The sequence below is a fragment of the Molossus molossus genome, unplaced genomic scaffold, assembly GCF_014108415.1.
Source record: "Molossus molossus isolate mMolMol1 unplaced genomic scaffold, mMolMol1.p scaffold_m16_p_11, whole genome shotgun sequence".
NCBI classification, from domain to species: Eukaryota; Metazoa; Chordata; class Mammalia; order Chiroptera; family Molossidae; genus Molossus; species Molossus molossus.
In genome coordinates, this window is record NW_023425346.1 from 62,550,110 (window position 1) to 62,577,118 (window position 27,009).

Consider the following 27,009-nt stretch of genomic DNA (forward strand, 5'->3'; position numbering starts at 1 on the left):
CTAGTTCCTTTTTATTATGAAGCAGCATTCCAATGAACTAATCTATTGTATATATATATTCTTCTTTTTTTTTTTTTTTTATCCTCACCCGAGGACATTTTTCGATATTTTGTTCAGATAGAGTGGGAGGGAGAGAGAGAAAGAGAGAGAGAGAGAAACATTGACGTGAAAGGGACACATCGAGTGGCCGCCACCCATACGACCTGACCAGGGCCGGGGACAAACCGCAGCCGAAGTACATGCCCTTAGCGGGAACCGAACCCAGGTCTCTGTAGACCGCAGGCCAACCCTCTAACCACTGAGCAAAACCGGCCAGGGCATATATATATTCTTATTGATGAACATCTGGGCTATTTCCATTTTGGAACTATGATGAATATTAATCATTCTTGTACATGTCATTTTCTGGTCAGTTCTTATTTCTCTACCAAGAAGTGGAACTGCTGGGTCACTGTAAAGGTGTAAGTTTAACTTTGCTCCATATCTTGCCAATACTCAGTATTGTCAGTCTTTTAATTTTAGCTGTTTTAGTGAATACGAAGCAGTATCTCACTGTGGCTTTAATTTGTATTTAACTGATGACTGTAAGGCTAAAGATTTTATAAAGCTAAAGAGCTTACTCTAAGAAATTAACCCTTTTCAGAATAAAGCCAAAATAATGCTATAAAACTTTAGACGAAAGAAACATGCCACCACAATAATGTCTAGGGCCTTTTGGTGGTACCTGATTATCATAAAGTGATTATTAATAGGCAATGGCTAAACAAATCATGGTAGGAGTATCACATAGTCATTATTTCTGATGAGCATTTAAGTATATACTCATGCTGCAATGTTAAGTAAAAAAAAAAGCTAAAAAGCTGTGAGAGACTGATTTAGTTTAGAAAAAGATATATATGTTTAGAAAAAAGTTTAGAAAAATATTTCTCATTTATTATCACTGGTTAGATTTAACTTCTTCATTTTTTTTCCTATAACCTCCAAATTTTCTATAATGGGCATATTAATTATAGACAGGGAGGTCATATTTTTTAAAGATACCTAGTCTAAAATGAAAAGAATTAAGTATCTTTTGAGACACACTAAGAAATACAGTGCAAATGCCAAAAACACTGATTATGTTTTGGATAATTAGCAAGTTAACAAGAGCAATAACACAGAATATACAACATTAATATGGTCCTAAAAAATCTATACCATAAATACATGCCAAAGCAATAAAACAGATTTCTTAGTTACTAACAAAAATATTGTTAACTCAAGGGAAGGAATATTAAATCCCTATAACGTAAAATGCTGAGAGGAAAGATGGCAGGAAACAGATTTTATGTACAATAAACCCCAAATACAAGAATACAACAAAATAAACTTTACCTCATTTCCGAAGGCAATGCACTTGGGCGACTGGTTTATGTAATCCAAAACAAGGGAGAGCTCCTCAGCTTCTACTTCCTGGCTTGATGATTTGGGCAGTTTCACTGAAACCAGCTGAAATGCATCTAACCAAAGGAAGCTATATTAATATGAAGGTTCTCTAGAGAAAGTGATGATGAGCACTTATTCATATGAAACTGTTAACCAGTACTCTAGAATTCATTTGATGGCAAGATAATAATTCTAGGCCATCTTGAACAAAATGTACCTTAAAGTTGGACTCTTTTGAATATACAAGTTTTACATGGAAGGCTAATTCCACAACTCATATATATACACATGCTCCATATATATAGAAACAAAAGACTATTTGTTTTACTGGTACACTCTACATTCCAAAATACTGAGCTGAGCTTTAAAATGGAGATGAAATATGATATATTGGTGAGCAGCCAAAACAACAAACCATTTGAGTTTTTAGAAATGCTATGGGCTTGCCCTGGCCAGTTTGGCTCAGTGGTTAGAGCGTCGGCTTGCGGTCCAGAGAGACCCAGGTTCAGTTCCCGCTAAGGGCATGTACTTCGGTTGCAGTTTGTCCCCGGCCCTGGTTGGTTGTGCGGGTGGCAGCCACTCGATGTGTCCCTTCACATCGATGTTTCTCTCTCTCTCTCCTCTCTCTCCCTCCCACTCTATCTGTACAAAAAATGGAAAAATATCCTCGGGTGAGGATAAAAAAAAAGAAATGCTATGGGCTTGCCACACATTCATAGAACAAATTTCCTTTTCTGTAATACTGACATGTTTCTCCTCTTTATGTCCCATTTAAAAAATTTCTCCCTGAGGGGAAACAGCTATATTTTACTATGCTATCTCTTTATCCTCCTAGACTTTATAATGATAAAATTCTGTAACACACTGATCTACCATTTTCCTGTTTTCCAGCCTGCTTATTATATGCTCTGAACTCTTCTTTCTTCTAGCCTTCGCAGTCATCTCAAACTTCACATGCCCAAATCCTGAACTCGTGATTTTCGTTTCTACAATTTGTATTCCCTTGCAATGCCCACTGCAGGAAATGGCACCATTTACCCTGTTGCTTAGACTAAACCCTTGAGTCATCGTTGACTTCTCTCTCGTATCCCGTATTAAACCATCAGCAAACCCTGTTTGGCTGTATCTTCAAAAGATATCCAAAATTCACTAATTTCTCACCACCTTCTAGTCCAAAGCCATGATCATGTTTTATATTATAAGTGTGTGAAGCAATGACAATGACAGTTCTCCCTACTTCCATCTTCGTCTCCCTTCAGTATTCTCAATGCAGATGCCACTGATTTTATTACTAAGTCAGAACATGTCATTCTTCTGCTCAAAACCATTTAATAGCTTTTTATTGACTCAGAGTAAAAGTCAGTCCTTCCAATGGCCTACAAGGCTCTCTATTATCTATTTTCCATCCAATCCGGCCTCCCACTATTCCTCAAACATGCCAGGAATGCTACAGAATATGCTTCTCCAATACAGCTGCAATTTAATCTACTCCCAGGACCTTCACTGAGCAATCAGTTGAACTCACGTATAACTTTTGATTCTCCAAACACTTAGCCCACTGTTGACAAAAAGCCTTGCTGGTAACATTCGCAGTTGAGTAGCATATTTTGTATGTTGTATACATTACATACTGTATTCTTACAACAAAGTAAGCTAGAGAAAAGAAAATGCTAAATAGAAAATACATGTATAGCACTGATTGAAAAAAATCTGTGTATAAGTAGACCTGTGCAGTTCAAACCTGCATTGTTTAAGGGTCAACTATATATTTTGAGAATCCAATCACATGGAATCTTTTAAAGTCTGATTCACATTTTTATGTAATAGATAACTAGATTTTCAAACACTGAGTGCCCATGATGTGCCAAAGTACTGGAGAGTAACACTAAATCCTACCATGGACAGAATTCAGATTATAGCACGTAGTTTCCACAGTTAACTTCAAGAGGCTATTGACCAAGGTCTTCACTTTAGTTCAGCAGTTTGCTACCTTGGCTTGCACATTAGACTCAACTGGGGAATATTTAAATAAACAAATAGGCCCCATCACAGAGACTCTTACATTTTAAGTTCCTTGGAGTGATTCCAATGTGCAACCGGGGTTAAGGATCACTGGTCTCAATAACATAAAAAGTTGTTTCTGCCCCGCTGGTGTGGCTCAGAGGACTGAGCTTTGTAAAATGGATTGAGAGATCCTAGTTCAATTCCCGGTCATGGCAAAAGCCAGGGGTTGCAGGCTCTATCCCCAGTAGGGGGAGTGCAGGAGGCAGCAGATCAATGTTTCTCTCTCTCTCTTCCTTCCTTCTCTCCATAAAAAAAATCAATAAAAACATTTAAAAAAATTGCTTCTAAAAAAAACATTAAAAAAATAAAAAGTTGTTTCTGCTATTGGCAACTACCCTTCCAAATGAGGAATCATGGGGTGAGTATGAAGAGTGGTTACCAAATATGTGTTGAGCAGAATCTGGAAATTTACTAAAAATGAGGATTCCTAGACTAAATCTCAGAACTAGTGAATCAACTGTCAGTCACAAAGACTAGAAATCTGAATTTTTTGTAAGCATGTGGGTAGACATTAAAATCCACATATTTATATACAAAATAGAACCTAATATTGAAGAGTGTTACCTTTAAAGTAGTCATTTGGGAAGGCAACTTAGTTGTTTTAGAATGCTGACATTCCCAGAACATTTTTGGAATATCCTTTAGAGATGGTTTATGGGCTACATAAGAAAAACTAAACTTACTGTTTTTTTTATTTTTTATTTTTTATCCTCACCTGAGGACATTTTTCCATTTTTTGTTCAGATAGAGTGGGAGGGAGAGAGAGAGAACCATTGACGTGAAAGGGACACATCGAGTGGCTGACACCCGCAGGACCCAACCAGGGCCGGGGACAAACTGCAACTGAGGTATATGCCCTTAGCGGGAACTGAACCCGGGTCTCTCCGGACCCCAGGCCAATGCTCTAACTGCTGAGCCAAACTGGCCAGGGCTGGTTTTTGCTCTTTAATGTAATATTTTGATAGATGAAATATTATTCATTAACAGACTTAGTACCAAATAAATTTTAGCTAAAAAAAAGATTTAGCTTTCAGTTTAGTCTATTCTCAAGTTACTTAAAAGTCCATGATATATAACAATTTGCTAATTTGTTACAGCAACTCACCCCACCAAAAAAAAAGCAGAACCATGGAAAGAATTCACTTAGCTAATAAGCAGTGAGCCAATCTAGCAGACCGCCCAGTATCCATCTCAAAGCTGCTTTGTACTTTGAATTCCGAATATAAAAGTATTTTACAACACAGAGTGCAGTGGCATTCTTGAATATGAGAAACTATAAAATGTAGAGAGTCACTCAAAGCTGTATAAAACTAACTAAATAAATTTTACTATACCTGGTTCTTCTTTATTTATTATAAGAAAGACAGAATCCTCAGCACGGGCATGAGTAAAGAGAGCATGAAGTTTATGTCCAACTATGAAAGTCTGAAAGATAAAAAGCACCATATTATTGTCTGTCCTCCCCATCTATCCGCACCCCCACCCCAAAACATAAGTTCCATGAAGGGCAAGGATTTTTATCCATTTTGCTCACTGGTACACTCTCAACATCAGAATAGTACCTGGCATATAGAAGACACTCAATACATATTTGTTAAATAAGCTTTCAAGTTAATACATATAGACCCAGCTATTTCTTTTATTAGTTGTATTGTATTCTACTGAATGAATATCCAGTTTTAACTGACATTCAGGTTACATTCCATTTTTTTTCTCCCTGCCATAAACAATGCTTTATGGACTACATATACATGCCATTCATCAGAAGATTCCTAAAGGTGAGGTTACTAGAGCAAAGGTATTTTCAGTTTTATTCTCATTGACTGTGTTCAAAAGTATGCTTCTCTATAATTTTTCTATCATTAGATTTTTTTTCAATCTGCAATTTGGCCAAACTGATTGGGAAAAATGCTGGGTCATCTGTTTTAATTTACATTTGTTTAGTTATTAATGAGGTTAAGCATCTCTTCATGTTTACTGGGTATCTCTTATAAATAATTTCCTTCCAGATTTACTGCTCATTTTTTGTTAGAAGTTTAAAATTTTTATATAGTCTTTTATGGTGTATGAATTTTATGACTTGTTTAGGAATGCCATCTAAGGATTAGGCCTTACAGAAGGGAGTAATATATCTGTCATTAAATTATGTTGTCATTCCTCTTCACATAATAAAAATGGAAGATCAATCCACGTACCTTTATCAAAATGCCATCTATATAGTCCCACAATTTAATTGTGCCATCAAAGGAACAAGAATACAGCTAAAAGAGTAAAAATAATACAAAATTTATTAGAAAATAGAACTCCATTAAGATATCAAATGAATTAAACGCTAATACAGAAGGCATTTTGTTCATTAACCCATTATTCACCTTAGGTGAAGTCATTTATTTATATTGTTTTTGCAAAATTTATATAGTTTGTGACAATCTTATCACAGCTTTTTGGAGGAAGCAGTTGCATCAATTTAAAGTTTTAATTAAAATGAAGGGGATAAAGTCAACCCTCTGTCTTCAGGTAAGGTATTGACATAAAAAAGCATTGAATAACTTCTTGCTAGTTTCCATTTTTATTAGCAGAACTGCTTTTATCTTACGTAAGTATTAAAGGAGCACTTCCCAAATGATCTGAAAATGTCCTGTTTCTTGTTTTTTAAATTTCAAACCCATGAAGGACCAATACTGTTGTAAAATACAATGGAAGTTATTATGTACTTGGATGCTGTGGCGATGTCCAAGTGCTCTAAAGTTTTGGGACAATTTCTAAATGTTATCTCACTGCACACTAGTAACGAACCATCTGTGGCCCTAGTCTGCAAACCATACTTTGTTAACACCAGAAGGCCTTAGTAACACGCCTTTTATTTTTACCCCAGTGGATACTGAATTTTTTGTTGCTGTTATTGTGAAAACACTTTCCTTATAATACTTATAAAGAATTAAAAATTTTTTTTGAGAGAAAGTGGCAATTTTAAGATTTCTGCCAATGAGAATACGAAATCAAATAAAAATTTAAAATAATGAAGAAAATATTATCTATCCAAGTAAAAGATTTATATTAAGTTAAAAATACACATCACAATTAGTATATATAACCTTAGAATTACAAACATGCATTAGTAAAAGTGTGAGGCAAATATATATATAATCACTGTCAAAATAATGGTTAATACAAAAACTGTGACTCCAAAGTCCACAGAATCTCTGGCACCCACCCCCTCACCTCAACCAAACCTGTTATTAAAATTGTCCTCTTCTGATTAATGTGCAGTTCCACGAAATAGAACTTTTATGCAACGTGTATATAGTTTTTCATTTTGCTATAGAACTTAGTAATATAAGACTTCACAAATTCCAATTTTAATGAAAGGGTATTTCTGCTACCAAAAAAAACCCCACCACCATTCAAATTCTATAGATAACATAAACTGTTATCTCAAACCCTCAGAGGACAGCAAGGATAAAATGTGCTTGAATCCTGCAGAAGAGCTACCTAACTGATTTTCAAGGTAGCTTATGTAGTTTTGGAGAGAAACGATAAGTGTTACTTGACATCCTACTTCCTTTGTGATAATGTGGTGAATGACAATGCAAATCCCTTTTTTGAGAGAGGGAGAGGGAGAGAAGAAGGGAGAGGGGGAGAGGGAGGGAAGAGAGAGAGGGGGAGAGGGGGGAGGGAGAGGGGGGGAGAGAGAGAGAGAGAGAGAGAGAGAGAGAGAGAGAGAGAGATGGAAGTCGACCAGCTGCCTCCCGTATGCACTCTGAACCTAAAACATGGGTATGTGCCCTGATGGAAAATCAAATTGCCATGTTTAGGGAGACAGGATGATGCTTCAACTGAACCACACTGGCCAGGGCTGCTAATTCATTTTTAAATCAAGCAATAACTTCCAAATTGGCTTGATAAAAAACTAGAGCAAGAGTATTTTTGAGATAACTATTGCGTAGGTTTGCTGGAACTTATGAACAGAATTAAAATGACCATTTTTTTATTCTTGAATTCTGAGAAGCAAGAGCTGCTTTGTGGAGGGAGTGGGAAGGTCCACAAGTTTGTTCTGAAATTAACTGGTTGATCTACTGATTAAAGAAGCCCTTCTTCTTGTCCAGATGATGTCCTTATGTGACATCTGCATTAACACTAAAAAGCCTCATCTCTAAGAAAGATCTACAAAATCAATACCTCTTGGCTAACATTTAAAAGAGGTGTGTTCCAGAAACGAAAGTGTTCAGAGGTCAAATAAGTTCAAGAAAACATCAAAAACTATGTTTGACCCTTCTGGATGGATACTTACAATGCATATAAAGGAAACCGAGAAGACCTATAATCAAGAAATCCACCATGTGCCAAACCCCAAATTTCAGAAACTCATACAGACAAGAATCTTTTCATTCAAGTAACAGCTATTAGTATTCTGTGTAATAACTGATTCACACAATATACCACAGACAATGTAGCTGTGAGCTGTGACCCTATTTTAATAATTAAAAATAAGTGAAGCCCTGGCTGGTGTAGCTCAGTTGGTTGGAGCACTGTCCTGTACACCAAACGTTTGATTCAGATCAAGGCACATACCCAGGTTGTGGGTTTGACTACCGGTCAGGGTGCATACAGGAGGCAACTGATCCATGTTTCTTTTATTTCGATGTTTCTCTCTCCCTCTCCCCCTTCTTCTCTCTGAACTCAATAAAAAGCATTTCCTTGGGTGGGGGGTTTGAAAAATATCCGGAATCAGAAAATGAATATAGTTCTTTCCCTGATCATAACCTGGACAGTCAAATTCAATTCAATTTTTTCCTGACAACAATAAAGCCAATATTAAAATATGCAATTATAAATCTTTTAACACCTGTAGATGGTTGTTGGGGTTGAGCTGGATTCCTGTCACCACATTTCTGTGCCCTTGCAATATGTGTACACATTCTTCTGTAGCTGTGCTATAAACTTTCACAAAGTCTCCAGAGACACAGAAGATATACCTGGAAATAAGAGAGAAAAAAATAAGTTTTACATACTCTATAGATAGTAAAGTGTCCTTATTGTCCATGTTTCTTTCAAAACACTAGTTTAAAAACTGTACATTCAAATTTTGTGTGCTGTTTAAATCTATGGGGACATCTAAGACTGATTAGTTCATTATCTCTGAAAATTACATCAATGAGAACCAAGCTGTCTAGTCACTAATGGATGCAGACTCTGTGCTATGCATTCACTTACTATCAACCCTTACCCTTTAATGGTTCTGCTAACAGCAGTGTGTTCTCATGTCCCCCAACTTTCTGTCTTTCATTGGGACACCAGCTTATAAACACTAAGTCAAAAGTTCTCTCTAGTCAGTGAGGAGTTTTCCAAAGCAAAGTATAAAGACATTACGACAGTTCTCTTGTTTTTGTTAAAATGCTGGTTATGCTTTTGTCTTTCTGGATTTGCAGCTTTCTTCCACATAGCAAAGGTTACTAAATTATTAAGAGTGGTTCAAATTGGGATATTTGTCTGACTATTTTCATAACAGACATAACCATAGGACCAAGCTCAGAAATGCAAATCTTCCAGTATCCAAAAAAAAAGTTTGCTTTGTGCCTATTACATTCAACACTGTACACATCTAATACAGTGTTTTTCCATACACTGTAGAAGGTACAAATCACAGAATTCTTTGTAATCCCAAAGAACCCTGTGCATGACTTGATATTGATATTTTCACACTGTGGTGAAATTATTTCTATACACATATATTTATCTACCTCCCCTACCTGGCTATAAGATCCTACAGGGAAGAAGTATTATTTACCTTTGTTTCCCAATGTCCAATCCAGTTTGTTGAAAAGAACTTGCCTGAACCGCAGAGGTTTTATAAGTTAACTAGATAAAATAAACCAATAGACTATTACAAAATAATAAAAGAGTAAATATTCTGATGACGACTGGGGTCATTACTATTTTATCAATTCTAAGACACTTGATTTTTCACATATTCACCTCTCTGAAACCAAGCTGCATCTTATAAGTCCTGAAGCCAGGAGGCAGTCATAACACAGTTGTGGGCAACTGTCTAGTAAAATCAAGAAAGCCATGGGCACCAAAGCACCTGAGGTATATGGTCTCTCAGCTGGCTGGGTCCTCCTCTCCATTCCCCTGAGTACTTTAGTTCACTCTTACCATCTCTAGCCTGGACTACTCTTAAGGACTTCCTACAGTCTCCAAGTGGCCCTTTAATTCATCTTTTATACTTCTATCAGACTAATTTTTCAAATCTGACACCACTTCCTTAAAGATAAAATTAAATTTAAATCTCTTAAGATTTTCCCACTGCCTTCAGGATATGATCCAAATTCCTAAGGCCTTTCGTGGTTTGACCTGGGTATGACTGGAACTACTTTATCACGTTAACACTGTGTCAAGTGGCTCACAACTCTAACAACCTTCTCCTTCTGCCAAGACATAACCTATTAGAATCAGCAAATAGATCCTTTAGGCAGTGTTTCCTTGAGATGCTAGTGGGCACTGTTTGCCAAGAAAACTCCCTGTAAATGATTCTGATATGCTTCCCCAAAGAAAAGGAATTTCCTCTCTGCAATCCTCAGCGAGAATAATGGCTTTAACTATTTGAATGCAAGCCCCCAAAGGGACCTCTCCATGTGTCTGCACATTCTGCTATGGACATACAACACTCTTGACTTCTGACTACTTCTTTAAGATTCAGTTCAGGGGGTCTTTCTACTACAATCCTTTCCTTATCTTCTCATTCCAGATCAGCATTTACCACATGGCATTATGAAAGACTTACCCTAACACACTGTAGGGGAGGAACTGTGTGCTTACTTATTATAAATAACAGAAATGTGATATAGTAGAAAACACATTTTTAAAAAAGTTAAACACAAATGGGTTTGCATGCCAGCTTTTCCATGTACTGGATGAAAGATGTTGGAGAATATACTTATCCTCCCTGAACCTCACTGTTGCCTCTTGCAAAATACAGATAACTCTTTCTTGCAGTGTTATCATGATGATTAAAGAAAATTATGTATAAAAATACAAGCTTAGCCCGTATAGCAAACACTCAATAAATGCTTCTGTAAAATAAGGATAATACCTAAACCTTGCAGGAATTTGTGTAAAGCACCCACCACAATGCCTGTCACATGACTCAATCATCTTTGAAGATGAAGTGGAAAAGAAGTTGGGGATGTTCTTAAGCAGGAACCTGGATTTAAACAAGGCTCTGAAGGACATGTGATTTAAGGGCTGGGAAAGAAAACAAATAGCAAGTAAGGAAAAGCAGGGAAATAATGAATGGGTTACTAGGAGAGGTAGGGAACATACCTATCCAACAAGCAATGTGTGCACAATGTGTAAAATCAGGAAACACAAGCAGATAAGCAGAGTTGAGCTAGCTGGCCCAGAGAGCCAGATAGAAGAGCTAAATTTAGGAAGGCAACACAAGCCTGTTAAAGAGTTCTGAGCAAGACTAGGAATAAGGGTTAGGGCAATGGGATGCTGTAACACTTAAGGAAAATTACTACAGCAGCAATATCCAGAACGATCTCTAAGGTAAAAACATTTGAGTAAGAAACAACGACCTCTATCTTAAAATCAAGAAACTTACAAAGGTTACACAATGGAAAACCAAGCTTTGAATCCAGCTTAGTACCAGGACTTAATGTATGCTTTTATCCCACAGACTCTAAAACCACTTTTCACGAAAAGCTCCAAAAGGTTGCCTAAATGTCTTTTTGGGGGGGGGGGGGTAGGAGAGTATGAAGAAAGATTTATTATTAATTTACTTTTGTTACAGATGTTTTTCCTTTTTTCCCTGCAGACACCCTCCTCCCTATCCCCCCACCCCCAGCATTGTTGTCTATGTCCACTGGTTACACATACATGCATGTAAGTTCTTTGGTTTATCTCGTCCAGCCCCCCTCCTCTACAGTTTGTCAATCTGAAGCACTCCTTTCTATGTTTCTGGGTCTATTTTGTTCATCAGCCTTTTCTGTTCATTATATTAAACAAACAAGTCAGATCATGTAGTATTTGTCTTTCTCTGACTGGCTTAGTTCGCTTAACATAATACTCTCCAGGTCCCTCCATGCCATCTCAAAGGATAAGACATCTTTCTTTCTCACACCTGCATAGTGTTCCACTGTGTATATGTATCACAGCTTTTTTATCTATTCATCTATTGACGGACACTTGGGCTGTTTCCAGATCTTAGCAATGGTAAACAGTGCTGCTATGAACATAAGAGTACATATATATTTTCTGGTTGGTGTTTCAGGCTTCTTAGGGTATATTCCTAGAAGTGGGATCACCGGGTCAAAAGGCAGAGATCTTTAATAGCTCAGTAATTCCGAGTGCCCATTGGGTCTCCGACACCCATACCTGGACTACTTTTAGCCTCCCCAACGCTAAGCCGGTTCTAGACGCGTGGGTCCGCCTCCTGAGCCCTTCAATCCACCCGCACAGGAAACCCCAGGGCGGTGTCCCGGTACTAAAGGGTTTCTCGTCCCTCACCGCGCACAGGCACCAGCTCCCACCCGCGTGCTGGGGCGGGGGGGGGGGGCACCCCGCGCCGCACGCGCGCTCCTGCCTGGAGCCCAGATTGGCCGCTGGCGAGCTGGACACTTGACAGGCCTCTGCCCCGCCTCCGGGACTTGCACCCCTCAGCCCGCTGACACAGCGCAGTGGCCCCATACTTGGAATCCGCAGAGAACACCGCTCTTCGAAAGTTCAGCTCGCTGCCGCCACAACGGACCACGCGGACGCTCTCCTCCTCCACCATCTTCATGCAGACGCAGGCGCTCCCGGTGGCGGCCCCGCCCCGGACTTCCTCTCCGGGTCCGGAGGATGGGACGGGTGCCCACAGGAGCCACGCACGGGCTCCTCTAGGCCTGCATCTCTATGGTGGGACGCAGCGCCGGTGCCGCCATCTTTTGTTTGGGCAACGTCAAATTAGAACCCCCGTGAAAGCGAAACAGATGCGGAGACAGTGGATTTACCTTGGGTACCTCTGAACTCCTATTTAGCCCAGGTAAATCTCTCTGTGGCCTTGTCAATCTGACTCCAGAGCCTTTTCCGCCGGAACGGAAAGGTGGCCCAGGAAGAGTCACGTGACCCCCCGGCCTTCCTCTCCTCTTCCCGGCCGCCGCCTCTTTTCTGGAACTATGGTTCGGCGCTAAGAGATGACGCCAGCGTCTCGCGCAGTTTGTTTCTCCGGGGCGCAGTTGAGTTCTTGGGTGGGAAGGTACCTTCTGTTTTTGCACAGTTACCTGCTCCTCTCGTTAGCCATCAGTTTGTGCTGTTCCTCAGAGCATAACACACGTTTCCATTGGCAAGTACCGGTCACTCCTTGAGGTGTTGACATTGACCACATCCCTTCCGTTTTTCTGGAGGCGAAGGGTTGTCCAGAGACCTAACGTGGGAGACGGAGCAAGGCTGACGGGGTCCCTGCCCCGTTACCTGGCACGGGAGAGAGACCGTAAAAAGGTTAAACAGAAACAATCACAGATGGTGTGTTGAAGAAATAAAACAGTAAAACAGCAATTTGAGGGAGAACAGTTTTCTCTGAGGAGGGTTAGGTTTAACCTGATGAATATATGTTAAAGTTCTGCAGGTTAAAAAATGATATTGTAAAATATTTCAACCTTAATAAAGATTCAAAGTAAAATGAATCAATACAGAGATATAATTAGAATGGTCCCAGACCCTCCTAAAACCCTTGAGTATCTCTCACACCATTAAAAGTTTGGTGTGTATGCTTCCTGATACTTTTATATGTATAGAAAAACATTCTTCAGTGCAGGGCACTACAGTTTTATTCTCTATATGTAGATGAAAGCATATGTATATGTACACACACACCCCCCCCAGATCTTATTTCCTTTTTTTTTTTTTTTTTATCCTCACCCGAGGACATTTTTCCATTTTTTGTACAGATAGAGTGGGAGGAAGAGAGAGGAAGGGAGAGTGAGTGAGAAACATCGACGTGAAGGAACACATCGAGTGGCTGCCACCCGCACGACCAACCAGCGCCGGGGACAAACTGCAACCGAAGTACGTGCCCTTAGCGGAAACCGAACCCGGGTCTCCGGACCGCAGGCCGACGCTCTAACTGCTGAGCCAATCTGGCCAGGGCCTTATTTCCTTTTTGATGACTGCATAGTATTTCAGAGTAAATGTACCATAATTAAATAATTCTCTCAACGATGGCTATTCAGTCATTTCCATTTTATAATAATAGTAAAATCTTTATTAACTAGGGTTCTCCAGAAAAACAGAACCAGTAGGATTTATGTATGTATGTATGTATGTATGTATTTATTTATTTATTGGATTTGGCACACTCAGTTATGGAGGCTGAAAAGTTTCACAATTTTTAATTTACAAGTTGGACACTAGAGAAAGCAGGTGTGGTATAATTCAGCCTGAGTGTTGTCTTAAGAACCATAGGAGTGCAGAAGACTGACGTACCAGCTTAGCACTCAGGTAGAGAAGGAATGAATTCTCCCATTTCTTTTCCTTCTTTTCTGTTCAGGTCCTTAATGGACCCTGAATGATGCCCACCCAGGTTGGAGAGGACAATCTGTTTTACAGCTGTGCACAAATTCAAATGCGAATCTCATCCAGAAACACCCTTATAGACAAATCCTAGAGATAATGTTTTTGCAAATATCTTGGCACCCTGTGACCCAGTTAAGTAGATACATGAGATTAACCATCATACCAGGCAACCACTGATCTGTTCTCTATTTCTACAGTTTTGCCTTATCCAGAAAGTAATATACAATGGCATCATATAGTATGTAACCTTTTGAGTCTAGCTTCTTTCACATAGCATAATGCATTTGAGATTCACCTTGTGTAGATCAGTGGTTCCTCCTCCTTCCCCCTCCCCCCTCCCTCCTCCTCCTCCACTTCCTTCTTCTTTGTTTATTGTGGAGTAGAATTCTATTGTATGGATAACCCACAGTTTGCTTATTCATTTTTTGGTTGAAAGATTTTTTTCCTTCCAGTTTTGGAAATTATGAATGTTACTGTTCTAGATATTAATTTGTAGGTTTTGTGTACGTAAGTTTTATTTCCTTGGGATAAGTTACTAACAAGTGGGATTGCTGAGTCAAATCATATGTTTAAATTACAAAAAAACTGCCAGACTCTTTTCTCACAGTTCTCTACCATTTTGCATTCCAATCAATAATGTAAGAGTTTTAATTGCTTCACATTCTTGTCAGCATTTGGTGTTGTCAGTATTTTAGATTTAGCCCTTATGACAGTGGGATTTCATTGGTTTGCTTTTAATTTCACTACTGACTACTGATGTTAGGCATCTTTTCATGTGTTTATCTCCCCTACCTCCCACCTACCCCAAACCATCCAGCAGAAAAATAGACAAAGAATATTAGCAGAAGAGCAAACCAAATAGTCTACAAACATGTTTTCAGTAGACATAGTGAAGAACAAGATACAGGAAGTTTGAAAATAAGGGCTGAAAAAAATATAACAGAAAATACTATAAATTAAATGTAGGTTTTGCAGTATTTAAGTCAGTATAATTTAGGAAAAATGTCCTTCAAAGGGCCAAAGAAATACCTTTACATTTTAAAGGATACATTACATTAAGAAGATATAAATCATGAACATTTTATGATTCACAAACATAGCTTCAAAATACATAAAAAAGACTTATAGAAATGAAACGTGAAATTGGTGATCACAAATCAGCTTATCAGGTGGCCAGAAAAGATGTAGAATGTATCAATAACACAGGCAGGGTGATCTAATTTGCACACACATCCAACCAGCAACATGCTTTGCCTCCAAACACATATCATAATATTCACAAAACAGACCACTATTTTGATCATAAAGATTATTTATTTATTTTTTAAATGGGATGTATTGGGGTGACATTGGTTAATAACACCATACAGGTTTCAAATGTACAACTGATTAAAAACACTGTTTAAATCAATTCCCAAAAGTATATCATATAGGTCATATTTATTGACCACAGTTTAACAGAAGTAGAAATTTAAAGCAAAATATTGTCAAGAGAACAATGAAGAAAACAAAACCAAATTATCCATTTGGAAATTAAAACTTTTCCCTAAATGACTGAAGTCAAAGTATAAAAAAATAGAGCATAGCACTGATAGAAATAAATAAGAGCACTAACTTATCAAATCTGCAAATAAAGCAATATTCAGAGGAAAATTTGTCTTTAAATGGCACTTATTACCACAAAAGACTGAAAGTTAATTAAGTTTTTATATTTAAAGGTCAGAATGAGAATAACAAGATAAACCCAGTTTAGAGTTCTTTCCATTGAATCCCACTAATGCTTCTTTTTTTAAAATGAGGTTTATTATCTTAAATTTTTTTTTTTATTAATTAATTATTTAGAGAGAGTGAAGGGAGAGAGAGATAGAAACATCCATGAGAGAGAACACGAATGGCCGCCTCCTGCATGCCTCCCACTGGGGATTGGGCCCACAACCTTGGCCATGTGCCCTGCCTGGGAATGGAACTTGTGATCTCTTGGCGCATGGATCGACGCTCAACCACTGAGCCACATCGGCCTGGCTCCACTAATGTTTAATAATGGAAGAGAATACTACTTGTTTTTGCTGATCCCTAATATTTAATCATAATATTTGGATAGATCCTCATATTGCTTTTCTATCACACAGAGAAATCTTTGCCTATGAATTTTACTTGTATATAAAATATACAAATTAAAGGAAAGACTTTACTATCTAGTGTCGCTGTGTCTTGTTGCTAAGGATTGGCCCTAAGGGGCAGAAGGCTCTGGAATAGAACATTTATTTGACATCATTAGGTCCCAGGAATCAGTTTGAGAGCTTGAGTTAAATAAAAGAAAACCATTGCTACTTTGTATAGTAATATAAAGAGCTGTTTTTTAGTGAGCAGAAACATCTGTTATGTTAAATTAAGAGAATGTTTTCATTTACAAGATGAATTGTTATTGTATTTCTTTGAGAATTACTGTTTTCCTTGAGAGGACTGTGTAAGTTTCCCCCATGATTTCCCACATGGCTGAGACTGAGGAGCTATTATTTGAACTTCACTCTGGAGAGCCTTAATTCTTCACGCTGCACTGTAAATTCATTTTTAAGAACAAATAAATATAGCATCAAATAATATATGACCCGCAATAAGCTTTCTATTTTTCTTAAACATTTTACCTCAACCATTTAAAGCAAATAGACTCAGTGCTCGATTTACTTTTACCTGGACATCCAACATTGCAGTTGTCCAGTCCTTCATTCCTTCACCCAATGCTACCCCTCCCAACACACACTACATTGCACTCTGGTGTGAAAGGGGCCTGTGAGCCTTTCTTCTTTGTTAGAATTCTTCTCCTTCCATACAAATTTATACCCGTCCTCTCAGAACAGAAGATCTCAGTAAAATATTAGGAAGAAGGTGTCCAATCTCCTTGGGCTCAGTCATCATCCTTTTAAATATGTATTTATTTATTCCCCATCCCCTGCCCTGCTCCAGGAGATTTGGCAGTTATTTCCTGGTTAACATTAATTTTAGGACTCTGTCACCTCACATTACTTATTCAGGTTCTCAACCTTCCTAGAGCTGCGACCCTTTAATACAGTTTCTCATGTTGTATGTGGGTGTATCCGCATGTGGGTGAACCCGTCTGGAGACAGATAGAAGAGCTGTGTCTCTGTTCCTAAAACCATCGGAATTATGTGTTTTCCGATGGTCTTAGGCGACCCCTGTGAAAAGGTCATTTGACCCCCAAAGGGGTCGCGACCCACAGGTTGAGAACTGCTGGATTAGAGGCTCTGAGCTGCTAGTTTATTCTCAGACTGGGAAATTATTTATACAAACTCAGGTGGCAGAAGGATTCTATTTACAATGGGAAAGAAATGCTTGATTTGTTGAATCAATGATTTCCCAGGAACTATAGGCTAAAATTCAGGCTTCTTGACCTGTCAATAAAGGACTGCCGCAAATTGTCATGATTTATATTTCTAATCTATCTTTTTCTCGCTTCTACAAACTTCACTGTGGGTATGGTCTCCCTAGCGTTCCATGACGATCTTTGATCTGTACTTTTATTTAATGTTAATTGTATCTAAAATGGCCTCTTGTTTGTATTCTGCATGCCTGAATCCTGTCCAAGAGCCTTAGAACTTCTCAATTTTCTTACATGAACATTTTGTGTATCTTCCTACTTTTCCACTAAGAGCTCTTAAAATTTGCTTTACTATTCATTGCCATTTAATTATATAATATCTCTTGACTTGTCTCACATTACTGCTTGATTTGTCTGCGTTTTATGTTAACAGATGTATGCTCTTTGGAGGGAAGATGATATATTGTTCCTCTGGATATCCAATGAATGCTTCCTGCATTATGGGCTCTTAGTTATTATTATTGAGTGATGATTCATTAGTATGTAAATTACCTGGGAAAAGACCCTATACTCCTAAAGTCTTTAATGGTATTTGCATACCAGCGATCTGAGCTGATGATGGTGACTTCAGAACTAAATATGAACATTATTTTTCAAAGTTCAAGTACAACTGCAAAAATACAGACATACCACAAGGTGGCAGCAAAGGTACAGCATTATTTTTGCAGATTTTGTATCATACTTTGGGCTACCAGAAATTGTAATTATCCTATTACCATGTAGAAAAAAATATTTTCTATTTTTGTGCATATTTTAATGTCTAATTAGTAAGTAAGCTTAGTGGAATGTTATGGAATAATTACTTTTTAATATAAGGAAAATAAAAAAGATCTTTGGGTTTTTAATTGTCTTTGTTTACAAAGAAAGCATCTATTTAAATTCTAGGACTCCTCCATATTGTTTTGGAATCACATGCCTCTTCCCTCACTGTCTTATACCTCTCTACTATGAAAGTTTCATGAGCATTTGGAGCTGATCTTTGAGATTTTGAGACTGGGGTCACTGGTGACTCACAGGATATTATGCTGAGTAGAATGTGGACCTATACAAATTCCAGCTGTTGATGGTACACGTAGTTCTTTTGCAGACAGGCTTCTTAGGCTTGTTGCCGAAGTTTAATTTCCATGTATAAAGTCATACTTAAAGTATGTAAACTGAAACAGATGTTAGTACTCTGAGAATGCATTTGGTGCACGAAGGAACAGTTCCTTAGCTTCTGCTTCCACTCCCACTGTATTTTGAAAGCCCTTTTGAATAGGAAAAAGGCCTCTGGAGGACCAGAGAATCTAGTGTCTTTGACCCCATTAGCATGTAGCAATTCATTCTTGGGAAACAGTTGCTCCAAATAAATGTTAAATTCTGCTTTAAACTCCTTCCTTAATAACTTTATGGTTTTCTTTCCTTCCCTATAAGCTTTGTTCTTTAATTAGGAAGCTATTTACTTTGATAATCCAAGTTCTCTTAAACTAGAGCTTACTGATGTAATTTAAATAATAACTCTGAACGTTCATTTATTTAAAGATTAACAGTTAAAGCAGATGAAGAACTCTGGTATGGTTTTCTTAACAGATACATGGTGGTGGGGGGATTAGGTGATGAGACTAGAAAGAAAGGTGAGACCAGATTTAGCTATGTCTAAAGGTTTGGAGATATAAATGTAAACTCTTTCTTTAAATATTAGTAATTATAGCCCTGGCCGGTTTGGCTCAGCGGTTAAAGCGTTGGCCTGCGGACCCGAGAGACCCGGGTTCGGTTCCCGATAAGAGCATGTACCTCGGTTGCAGTTTGTCCCCAGCCCTGGTTGGTCGTGCCGGTGGCAACTACTCGATGTGTCCCTTTCACATCGATGTTTCTCTCTCTCTCTCTCTCCCTCCCACTCTATCTGAACAAAACATCAAAAAAAAAAATGTCCTCAGGTGAGGATAAAAAAAAAATTAGTAATTATAGTTTTAAAGTTTTAATGAATGTTTTGATTTATGATAAAATTTTAATTTATGTTACTTCAAAGTGATAATACATGAGCCTTTTGTCTGCATGGTAAAAATTAAGATAGATATAATAGCTGATGTTCTTAAAGTTAGTACATGTATCAGTAAAATACATCAGTTAACTAAAAATTTATGCAATTCTATGTATATTCACATAATTTTTGCTTTGTTATGTAAGCATAAAAAGCCTCCTTGAATTTGTCTTTATATTTAATCATTCAAGTCCATAGATATTTGGCTTTTAGATCAAGAAGCAGAGCTTTAGTGAAAAAAAAATATATAATGCATTTGTGTAATTACCATACTGGTGTGTAATTATAATGTATTGGTAATTAATTAATTTGGCCTTTATTAATGGCCAACTTCGCTAAATGATAGCCCTAGTATATAGCAAATATAACAGAAATGATTGAATTATCAATATAGTATTTTCTTCAAAAAGTAAAACCAAATTCATGGAGAAACTTATGTTCAAAAATTAAATTCCATGTTATTTTGTCTAGCTTTTTGAATCACTGATGGAAGTGTTTCAGTAGCTGTTTTTTAGATACATAATACTATTTTACTATTTTATAAAAACAAGTTAAAATTTCTACTTCTGGTTTTAATATTTGTTTTATTCTTAAATCATACATCTTTTGGTCTTGACACTACAGTCTTAGTTACATGGAAATAAGTGATGTTATTTACTGGGACATATGTGGATGTCTTTAAAAATGTTGTTGCAAGTTTGGCCTGAGGGGGAGAAATATGTTTTTTATTGATTTTTTGAGAGAGGAGGGGAAAAGGAGAGAGAAAGAGAGAGAGAAGAGAAGAGAAGAGAAGAGAAGAGAAGAGAAGAGAAGAGAAGAGAAGAGAAGAGAAGAGAGAGAGAAACATCAATGTGAGGGAGAAACATCTATTCGTTGCTTCCCCTATGTACCCTGACTGGGGACTAAACCTGCAACCTGGGCATGTGCCCTGACTGGGAATTGAAAACGGTGACTTTTTGGTGCATGGGACAATGCTCAACCAAGCCACACCAGCCAGGGCAACCTGAGAATATTTAATATATATTTTTTTCTATTGGATCAGAAGAAAGCATACTTCTAAATTAAGAGGGAAGCATTCATGTTACTCTCTTCCATTTAATGGCTGACATTGAACTCCCTCTTTATTTTTTCAGCCTGAATTGTAATTCTAAAACAAAGAGATTCCAAGTGCTCTACTTTCCATTTTAAAGTTTCCATCAAACTGTGGTCAGGGAATGGATAGAAAATTATTATGATATTCTTTAGGTTTTCTAGTCTGTTTGAGTGATTTTATAAATAAATTAAAGCTTCAGTAAGTTCATTTATGAAAGGCACTTGAAAAAATAATTGGCTAATAATGTCAGAAATAAATTCATTCTTATAAAGGGGAGTGTTATAAAGTTTGCCTTTTAATTTTTTACATTAAAATAATTATATTTTTAGGATGAAGTGAATAGTTTTTAAGGAATTAATTGGTAGATTTAATCTGAATTTTTGCAATTACTTAAGGTTTCCTCGCCTCCCAATTAGAAGTAGAATTTAATGTCATCTCTAGGACTTCTAAGAGACAGTATTAAGGAGAAACTAAAGATAATAATTTTTTTGTTTCATTAACCCCTTACACAATCCTGTGGAGCAATGCTAATTGAGCAATTAGACTTCTGTTTCTGAATTACTAGGGCAGTGATTTTCAACTGGTGTGTGGCAAGAATTTTTAAAACATGCAGTACACTGACTTTTCCCCTTAGAATCTAAGGGGAATCTCTTAATTTGACATTAATTAATAATTAATCCCCTTAGATTGTCAAATTAAAAAAAAAAAATGACAACAGCCAACACAGCAATAGCTGTTCGGTGTGAATGAATCAAAATTATACCTATTTTTTTGTCTGATATTTTTTTTTGATGTGCCACAGAATTTTAGTAGTTTATGTGTGCCATGAGCTGAAAAAGGTTGGTAATCGCTGTACTAGGACATATGACCTTGCATTGAATGGAATTATAAAAATTAATAAAATGTAAGGGTATTTCTATGATTCTGTGAGCAGAATCTATCCTGTATCATTTGGGGAGTGTAATTTTATGTTGAAACAAGTAATAACAGTGACTCTTATCACTGATGATTAGTGATGCTGGGCATTTCTTCATATGTCTCTTAGCCATTTGTATGTCCTGTTTGGAGAGGTGTCTATTTAGTTCCTCTGCCCATTTTTTAATTGGGTTCTTTGTCTTCCTTTTGTTAAGTTGTATGAGCACTCTCTATATATTGGAAATTAACCCCTTATCTGATATATCATTGGCAATTATACTCTCCCATACAGTGGGTTGTCGTTCCATTTTGATGATTGTATCTTTTACTATGCAGAAGCTTTTGAATTTGATGTAGTCCCATGTGTTCATTTTCTGTTTTGCTTCTATTGCCTTAGGGGATGTATCAGTGAAAATTGTGCTGCGTATGATGTCTGAAATTTTGTTGCCTACAGTTTCTTCTAGGATTTGTATGGATTCATAAGTCACATTTAAGTCTTTTATCCATTTTGAGTTTATTCTTGTGTATGGTGTAAGTTGATGGTCTAGTTTCATTTTTTTGCATGTAGCTGTGCAATTTTCCCAACACCATTTATTAAAGAGACTGTCTTTACTCCACTGTATGTTCTTGCCACCTTTGTCAAATATTAATTGAGCATATTGCCTTTGGTCCATTTCTGGGTTCTCTGTTCTGTTCCACTGGTCTGTACGCCTGTTCTTGTGCCAGTACCAGGCTGAGAGATGCAAATTAAAACAACAGTGAGGTATCACCTCACACCTGTCAGAATGGCCGCCATCAACAAATTATCAAACAACAAGTGTTGACGAGGGTGTGGAGAAAAGGGGACTCTAGTACACTGCTGGTGGGAATGCAGACTGGTGCAGCCACTATGGAAAACAATATGGTGTTATCTCAAAAAATTAAAAATTGAAATTCCATTTGACCCAGTGATCCCACTTCTAGGAATATACCCTAAGAAGCCTGAAACGCCAATTAGAAAGAATATATGTACCCCCATGTTTGTAGCAGCACTATTTACAATAGCTAAGATCTGGAAACAGCCCAAATGTCCATCAGTAGACAAATGGATAAAAAAGTGGTGGTACATATATACAATGGAGTACTATGCAGCTGTAAGAAAGAAAGATCTCTTATCCTTTGAGATGACATGGAGGGACCTGGAAAGTATTATCCTAAGTGAAACAAGCCAAACAGAGAAAGACAAGTATCATATGATCTCACTTATTTGTGGAATATAATGAACATAACAGTCTGAGGAATGGGGTAGTCCCAGAGATGTGGAAGTGGGGTACAGACTGAAAATCCCCAGAAGAGCGGGTGGTGGGGGAGAGATAAACCACAGAACTTATATGCATGTATGCATGAGCAATGGACTTGTACAACAAAGCTGGGGACAGGGCGGGGAGGGAGGGGAAGGGAGGAATCAGTGGGGGAAAAAGGAGAAACATTTGTAACAAAAATAAATTAAAAAGAAAGAAGCATATCACTAAACAAGAATAAATGCCATGAAGTGAAAATTGATAAACAAACTTCAGTTAAGGGGATGGATTTGTGTTGTTATCATAACAATTAAACTTGTAAAGTACTCAGATCATGGACACCCTCAGTCATTTCACTTTCCTTTGAATGTGTCCAGGCTGGGTTTCTGCAATCAGAGTCAAGAGGGTCAATTGAATATATAATCTAGTCCATTACATTTCAAACACCTGATAGATTCACAGATATTCCTGGGAAACTCAGGATAATGTGGCTAAGTGATTGTGTCAGTATTTATATTGAGTGTCTTTTATCACTACATGTGGTTTGTCTACACGAGGTCAAGGAAATAGTAGAGGTGTTGATTGCATGTTGTATGGTTTCTGTACAGTGTTTAGATAGATGATTTAAGGGAAGGCTGGTGGTAAAAAGATAAAATATACATTAGTCATGGTATTTTAATTTTCATTATATTCCAATGTATTTGAAAAATTTTTATAATTTTTGAGATATAATTGACATATAACATTGTCTAAGTTTAAGACACAGAATGTATTTATTTGATACATTTATATTATATTCCAGCTTAAGGAATGACTATTAAAGCTCACTCTGGTCACCAAGTTTTATTCTTTGGGTTGCTTTTCTTTTTTATGATTTATATATCCTGTGGTCTTCAGGAAAGTATTAATAGTCAGATTTTTTTTTTAAAAAGCTTTATTGAAATATAATTCATCAATAAAAATTTCATACATTTAAGGTATACAACTTGATGTTTTGATTGTCACACATGTTTTTAAGAGTGTCAATGTAGTATGCCAACTCCAGTTACATAGTAATGCAATCTATGCACTTACCTTCAACATTACACCATCTGAGAGGCAAAAAGGAAAACGTATAGTGCATATGTCCGGGCACTATAGTTTGTGATACAGTGTCTAGTATATTAATGTTTGTGAGAAGGAATTAACTAACCTTTAGCTTCAGCTTCAGCTATAGCCTCTTATTTCAGATAACTTAGAATTATTTTTACTCAGATTTTTATTCATTTACCTTTGTCCTTCACTTAGAAACAGTAATGGATTTTTGACTTGAAATGGGTCCCTTGTGCGAAATAAATAAAATTCTAAACATTTTTTCCACCCTTCCCCATCTTAGAGTGGATTCCATCTTGATATATATATATAAATATATATATATTTCTAATAAAACTGTTCATTCTATCAGAAAGTAGAGGAAATTAAATATAAAGAGCCAGATTTATTTAAACCCAACTTTACTACTATTCTGTAGGTTGCTTTAACCCTATTTTGACATCAGTTATTAAGTAAATTGTGATATTTTCATAGATTTGAAACAACTGAGCTGAAGTTATCCATACCTACAGGATTATTCTGTATTTAATTTTAATGTACAAAGGTTGAAAAAATTATATGACTATAGAACATATTCACAGATTGCACCAGTTTGGAATTCCATCCAACAAAATGACATGTCAGGAAATATAACAGTTAAAAAAAATTAAAATAGAAAATATCAGTAATAGTAACAATTTATTGAGTGCATACTATGTGATAGGGACTTCACACATAGTTGATATCTGAAATCCTTCCAGCAATCCTGCAAATAGTATTAATATTCCTATGTTGCAGATGAGAAAACAGAAACGTATAGAAATTATTCAAGGTTAAATAGTGCTCACATCTTCAGCCATTAAAATGTTAATGACAGAGCCCTGGTCGGTTTGGCTCAGCGGTTGGGGTGTCAGTCTGCGGACCAGAGAGTCCTGAGTTCAGTTCCCGCTAGGGGCACGTACCAAAAATAAATAAATAAATAAAATAAAATGTTAATGACAGAGACTGAGATCTATGTGCCTCCCTGTCCCCAGTGTTTGAAATAATGCTTGGACCATAGCAAGAGCCTATTAAATGCAAAGGAAATGAAACCTGTCCTATTTTCATTCTAGAGTAAAGAAGTTCATTAAATTTGAATTCAGTCGAGGAAGCTGATTAGAGAACATGCATGGAAATACATTTGAAATGAATTTATGTCCCTTAATTATGGATTTGGAATTTTATTTATGAAAACTAGGGTCTTTGAATTTCCAGTTGACAGCTACCTATTTGTAGACATAGAGCACAGTGGTGGAAAGTACACAGGAGTTGGAAGTTGGACAGATTCAGGTAAAATCTTGAGTCTGTGCTTTATTTTACCATCTTGATATTTAAATCAAGCACATTAATCTGGATCAAGGGGAGCCAGGTAAATGGAACCAGTCCATCCAGTTGTGGTTTGAACAGCGTTAGGTAATGCACTCTACCTATACCATCAATAATACTGCATCCATCCTTAGTGGAGGATCTTTAAACTGCCATAACAGGATCTGGAGTTTAAGTTCCTATTAATGAAAAGGCAAGCTTAATATTTTCCTTTTTCCAGAAAATGAAAAACAGCGAAACCCTTATTTCTTGACTCTATGTCAACTGTTACAAATGTCTTAAAGCAAAGAAAATGAAACCTGGGTTTGTTCAGTACAACAGTGCTAGAAAGAAGGATTGTCCTGTGTAGTATGCCTGCAAGTTAATTTATCTCTTGCTTTAGAAAGAAATGTTGTTTCCATTAAAATTAAGTCTCTGGGTAGGTGATTCATAAACAGAGGACCTGTTTATGGAATCAGTCTCTTGAGCCTATTTACATTCTTAATCATACACAGCTGCTCTGTTAATGGAGGATTTTGAATTTTTCAAAGGCAGAAAGAGTCTTATCTTTTCTGATTAAAATGTTAGAGCATGGTCACATTAAAACAATGCCAGGTAACATAATAGTTTAAAAAGCTGAGTTTTGGAAAAGGTGGATACCTCTTTATTTAGTGTGGTGAACCTTTATTTAGTTATTTTGAATTCAGCTTTTAGCACATTTTAAAAACTTTTTCTTTGATGCAAAACAGCTGTTGCTATGTTTTGAGTGATATAAACATACCAACCCCCCCTCCTTATTCTTACACTTTCCAGGTTCAAGGCAAAGGATTTAAAAACTTTGCTGTTTCTTCTTATCATGCACTTCCTACAACTGTTTACCTTCTTCACTAAATCACACTTTATAAGAAAACTTTTACAGAGATGGAGTTTGAACAGTTACTTGAAGAAAATAATCTTAAAAATGGTTGAAAAACAATAGTCATTTTGGGGAAATTTAGTTTTAAATCTTAAAACACCTACTTAACAAATTTTTCACTGCATTTTCTGCTTGGGAAGAACGTGGCCAGCACAGACAATACAAATTCATTCATATTCAATAAATATCTGGGTTGAAACAGGCAAGTCAATTACTACAATTCTGAGTTTATAGGAAGTGATCCTTTCAATATCTTCAACCCCTGTAAATTACAGCTCCATCTTTCTCAATTTTGTGGTGATTTGTCTATGGACTATGAACAATGTTACCATCTTGCATCATCATTGGTGAACTTCCCACACCTTAGAAACTGTAGTAACAAATTAATAGCTTCATTGGTATCTTGTATTTGAATAACATCATGCACAAGAGTCTTTTATTTATTTTAAATGTGTTTTTATTGATTTTTTAGAGAGAGAGAGGAAGGGAGAGAAAGAGAGAAACATCCATGTGACAGAGAAACATCAAAGGGCTGCCTCCTGCACGCCCCCTACTGGGGATTGAACCTGCAGTCCTGGCATGAGCCCTGACAGTGAATCAAACCAGGACCTCTCAGTCCTTGGGAGGAAGCTCAATCCACTGAGCCACAGCGGCCTGGCAAGAGTCTTTTAATATGTTAAGTAATCCAGTCTAAGCCAAATTTCAACCAATTTTTCTTGCCTCATGGCTAGAGGTCAGTGCTGGGTCAATCATGTTTAGTCAGAGAACTTTTTCCATGTAGAAATTTTCTTACAAGATACCAAGGAGTGCATTTTCTGGTGGAGCTTAGCAGGGGGAAGAACTTGATTGTATTTTATTTTTAAATTTTTTATTTATTAATTTGTTTTTGTTACAGATGGTTCTCATTTTTCCCCCATTGACACCCTC

General features: G+C 37.0%; 1 protein-coding gene and 1 long non-coding RNA gene across 2 annotated transcripts in view; one reads left to right on the forward strand and one right to left on the reverse strand.

Annotated features, from left to right (window-relative positions):
- Window positions 1-12,290, reverse strand: part of WDR75 (WD repeat domain 75) — a 30,761-nt gene extending 18,471 nt beyond the window's left edge. The window contains exons 1-5 of the mRNA XM_036254888.1: window positions 12,183-12,290; window positions 8,336-8,465; window positions 5,685-5,750; window positions 4,824-4,914; window positions 1,375-1,499 (exon numbers count right to left, since the gene is read on the reverse strand). Coding sequence (XP_036110781.1) covers window positions 1,375-1,499; window positions 4,824-4,914; window positions 5,685-5,750; window positions 8,336-8,465; window positions 12,183-12,274 — 504 coding nt within the window. The 5' untranslated portion in view covers window positions 12,275-12,290. The remainder of the gene's footprint in view (window positions 1-1,374; window positions 1,500-4,823; window positions 4,915-5,684; window positions 5,751-8,335; window positions 8,466-12,182) is intronic.
- Window positions 12,291-12,421: 131 nt separating this feature from the next.
- LOC118625796 overlaps window positions 12,422-27,009 on the forward strand; it is a 28,922-nt gene continuing 14,334 nt past the window's right edge. The window contains exon 1 of the long non-coding RNA XR_004958727.1: window positions 12,422-12,517. This is a non-coding gene — a long non-coding RNA (uncharacterized LOC118625796). The remainder of the gene's footprint in view (window positions 12,518-27,009) is intronic.